This window comes from Gymnoscopelus braueri, assembly GCF_963280865.1.
Source record: "Gymnoscopelus braueri genome assembly, chromosome: 24".
Classification (NCBI taxonomy): Eukaryota; Metazoa; Chordata; class Actinopteri; order Myctophiformes; family Myctophidae; genus Gymnoscopelus; species Gymnoscopelus braueri.
The window spans coordinates 26,205,717-26,210,467 of record NC_137626.1 but is presented as its reverse complement, the minus strand read 5'-3'; the positions used below and the strand labels follow the sequence as shown (position 1 = coordinate 26,210,467).

Here is a 4,751-nt window from a genome sequence, read left to right as displayed (position 1 = left end):
CTTGTAGATCGGCTATTTTCAAATGGCCAAAATGTATATAGGGCTGAAGTGGTTAATGTATGTTTTTTTAATAATAATAAAAATCTACAAAGTAACTAGTAACTAGTGTTCAAATAATTGTAGTGGAGTAAAAGTATAATTGCCTCTGAGATGTAGTGGAGTAGAAGTAAAAGTGCTGAAATACTCCAGTAAAGTAAAAAATACCTCAATATTGTACTTAAGTACAGTACTCAAGTTTAATGTACTTGATTACTTTACACCACTGTTCCACAATACCTTGCCTCATTTAACACCCTTTATAACACTAACACATTACTTCCCTTTAAACACATTGAAACAGAGATCATACCAAGAAATCACCCCAAGATTTCTTGTAAAAAATCACCTTAAATACCTTTAAAGTGCAATGGTTAAACTATTCTATTTACTGAATATTCTATTGTTGTACTGTGCTGTGTTTATAATACTGTATGTTAACTATTATTATTATTAATGCTGCTACAATGTCTAACAAAATAATTGTACTCTTTTTGAAACACTTAACAATAAAGAAACCTTAAACCTTGAAGATACAATATTATTACAGACACATTTAAACATTTTAGACAATTTATTATGCATTAAATTGATATTTACAAGTAAGTAATAAACGGTACAATATTTTTCATAAGAATGATTGAGATATTTAATTGATATTTACAAGTAAGTTATATGGTACAAAATTATTTGATGATTGAAAAATGATTGAGGTATTTAATTGATATTTACAAGTACCTTAAGTACATCATTGTTTAAAACCAATGTGTTGACGTTCTTGTCCTCGGGCAGAAAGTCTTTCCAGCTAAGGCCCGCCTCCCTCCACATGTCTCCCAACTTTGCCTGGCTCATTCCTTTGCAATGTAGAATGAGGATGCGGAGCAACAGGTTCCCAGCCATACCCAGAGGAATGAGAGTCTTGGAGATCTCCTTGAAGAGCTGTCCCATGGGGATACCTCCCTTGTGGACCATGGGGGCGATCAGCTCAGCCAGATACAGCCAGAAGTGTGGGATGTCTGTAGACATGTCCTCCGCCACGTCTAGGATTTCTTGAAGCCCTTTGTAGTACTGCTGTATGGGCATTATACCAGCCTTGACGAGCTGATGCAGCAGCTGCCCCATGTGGTCTCTGGCGATGGCGCTGCGATCTAGCGTGGACTCCAGGCCATTCCGCACAAACACAAAGAGCAGCTGACCGCTGTTCAGCTCCTGTATACACTGCAGTGCCTCCTTCGTGTCGTTGATGTGGAGGTACTCTTCGATGATGGCTGTGGATTTCTTCTCCACTTCCTCTTCGGTCAAGGCGGGCTTGGTGGGGGTCCGGGGAGGTGGGGGGTTAGGAGCAGCCTCCTGCTTCATGTTCTCTGTTGTGCTCCTGGCATGCACTCTGCTAGTGCTGTTGTTCTGAGCCAATAGTCTGTCTGAGTGAAGAGAGGAGCCTGAAGAGGGTTGCTGCAGATCAGAGAATCTGTTCAGGGTGCTGGTGGCTTGACAGATGCCCAGCTCTGAGCCAGGGTCAGCAGGCTTGACACTGGTTCCAATGCTGCTGCCTTTATAGCCTTTGTTTCCTGGGGCTAGCAGCTGGTTGTTAATGTCAAGAACACCAGTATTGGTCATTTTGCTTAGGCGTGAAGTATCGGGTTGGTTGTTGGTGGAGATGGAGAAGCTGTTCCTGCCCTTGGCCACCCTACCCTGTCGTGGGGTGTATGAGCCCCGTCCTCCGGGCCGGCCTCTACCCAATCTGTCGCCTGAGCCTCTGATTGACTCCTTGGAGATGAGGGTTTGCTGGACCTTCAACTGCTCCATTTGCACCTCCATCTCAGCATCTTTGTGGATCTGCTCGATGGTCTTGGGACCCTGGTCTCCTTGCCTGGGCACCCAGTTATTCTGTTGGAGGTCCAACACATCCTGCAGCATGAAGCGGATCCTGGGGGAGGTCTTCCTCTCCTTGACGATCTTCACCATCTGGTCCATGCAAGGCTTGGCCATCTCAAAGTCCATGTCCTTTCCAATGGTGGAAATAAGTGTACAAAGGCACTCCAGGGACTCCTCGTCATGTGTTATGAGCAGCTTATTGATGATGCACTTGTCCATGGTAGCCGCCGTCATCATCTTGAGCTTGAATAACTCCCCAATGAACTTAATGTTGCCCAGGGAGCACCTCCTGGCCTTGTTTTTGTAATGGTCCAGTTCCTCTTTGCGAAGCTGCTTCTCCTCCCCCTGGGCAGCATCCAGCTCTTTCTGCTTCTTGTCAAACTCTGTCTTACAGCGGTTGAGCAACAGTCTGCGTAAATTCACGCAGACTCCTGGCTTATCTGCGCTGGGGACCTTGAGCTCCATAAGGCAATGGCACATTTTGGCATAGACCACAGAGAAGCTGGGCTCTGAGATGGCCTTCTCAAAAATGATGTCGATGACTCCCTTAAGCCGGCCCTCTGTGTCGATAGTGAGCTCCCTCACCTGCTTCGTCAGCTGTTGGAACTTCTGGAGGGTTAACTTGTTCAGGATGCCACGCACTCGGTTGAACAGATCCTGGGTCTTGGCCTCTTCTGTGTCGCCAACCTCCTGAGACCTCTGCAGCTGCTTGCCGGAAGGCTTCCAGGCCTCCTTGGCCTTGTTGAGCTGCACGTCGACGGACAGGGAGAAGTGGCGACGAGGTATGTCTCTCCAGCCTGTCTCTCCAGTGGAAGGCCTGAAATCAGAGCCACGGTCCATGCCTCCTGGTAGATGCCAGCTGGTGTTGGGCTTTCCCAGGGGCTTCTTGCTGCAGACTCTGTCCAGGATTACGTCACTGATGGCTGGCAGGCCCTCAGGTTTCTTCATGCTGACTGCAATGAATTGTAGGCTGAGAATGAATCCTCTGTTGTAGCTGATCTTCTCCATGACAATGTCCATCACCACAATCACCATCAAGCAGAAATGAACTCTCCATTGCTGCAGTCTGCTTTTTATACGCGACGACGTTCATCAACAACGTGCAACGACTTCGTTGTCACACATTGGCTGTTTCATTTTGAAACTAAACAACGCGGGTCCAATGAGCAGTTGTGCATGCCGCTGTACACAAGCGCGTCCAATCAACGCGACTTCGGCGATGCAATTCGTGACACGCCCACCGAGCTGAAGCAACGTCAGAGTTAACGTCAGGTGCAGTGTTGCCATATCGGCTTATTATAAGCGACTTTGGGCTTCTTTTTCTGTAAAGTTGCTTGTAAATTTACCGTTGCGGTTGCGGTTTTTTGGGCTTGTTTCTAACGTGTAGCCAACTTGCTTATTTAGGCTTGCTTCCAAAATCTTTTTATTATTTAAACCAGTGGTTCTCAGATATTTTCATGAAAATGTTTTGTGCCACGGGGGAGCATTTGTGTTAAAATGTTTCAAAAAAGGATTCCAAACATTCCACATTATATTGCAAGAGTTTAGAAAATAACAAGCCCAAAAGAAGCAACTTACAGCACTTTAAACCGTCGGCTGTTTGAAAATAGCAGATCTACAAGCTCACAACGCGTCACATCGCGTGATTTTGTAGATCTGCTATTTTCAAACAGCCGACGGTTTAAAGTGCTGTAAGTTGCTTCTTTTGGGCTTGTTATCCAAGACCCGATTGCTCATTTCTCTCACAAAATATGGCAACACTGGTGAGGTATGGCCATTTAAATACAAATAATAACATACTTTACTGCAGAGGTCTTCAACAGGGGGTCCTCGGAGGTACTGCAGGGGGTCCACGAAATTGTTGTTTGATTAAAAAAAAAAAAGTTTAAACATTTTGTTAATTTTTTGTCTTTAAACATAACATGACATATTTTAATAGTATTGAATGCACAATAAACATGGTATGTTTATACATATTTTGTAGAGAAAGAAAGGGTCTTTTGCACACTTACTGGGACAACCTGTGGGTAAGAGCAGGCTCCAGGCAACCATTTGTTCATGTTTATATACATATAAAACACAATTTATACATAAATATACGATATATGTGGTGGCCTACCCCCTACCCTACGAGGTAGGGGGTCCCTGCCCCATCAGTTTGTGGGTCCCTGGCCTGAAAAGGTTGAAGACCCCTGAACTACACTTTAGAAACAAGCCCCAAAAAAACGCAATTAACCAATATTTACAAGCAACTATACAGAAAACCAAGCCCAAAGTCGCTTATAATAAGCAGACCTGGCAACACTGGTGTTGCTCTGTTTCAAGTACGGAAAGTGAATGTGGACAAACACAACGGTGCCGCTTTGGCTGTGGTGGTGAAACTAATTACAGATGCCAATAAATAAAAATTGATATATATATATTTTTAATAAACAATAAATATCCGCAGGATAATAAAGGCATCTATCTAGCTTGATATGAAAGAGAACTCCAAATATAGAAAATAATCATGTTTTCTATAATTGATCTGCGATTTATACATTCACCTTTTTGCACAACAAGCCAGGCCAAACTGACGAAGTTTGTTTACATGCATAATGAAAAAATATTCTACAGTTTTCTAAATAAAACCACATTTTTGTTTTTTTTTATAATATATCAGGTTTTTTGTTGATGTTTTTTTTTGTTTTCACAACCCAATAATTTATTTAAAAGTTATAACTGTCATCAGAAAAAACAAAAACATTAATTTAGTGTAATGTAACGAAGTACATGTACTCAAGTACTGTACTTAAGTACAATTTTGAGGTATTTTTTTTACTTTAGTGGAGTATTTCCAA

At 42.9% G+C, this 4,751-nt stretch overlaps 1 protein-coding gene across 1 annotated transcript; it reads right to left on the bottom strand.

Moving 5' to 3' along the window:
- Window positions 1–296: 296 nt before the first annotated feature.
- On the bottom strand, window positions 297–2,946 carry LOC308080546 (eukaryotic translation initiation factor 4 gamma 1-like; the record flags this gene model as incomplete). The annotated part of the gene is made up of 2 exons (XM_080422441.1): window positions 297–320; window positions 775–2,946. 2 exons carry the CDS (start codon window positions 2,944–2,946, stop codon window positions 297–299), a joined length of 2,196 nt encoding a protein of 731 aa, XP_080278567.1.
- Window positions 2,947–4,751: the final 1,805 nt, after the last annotated feature.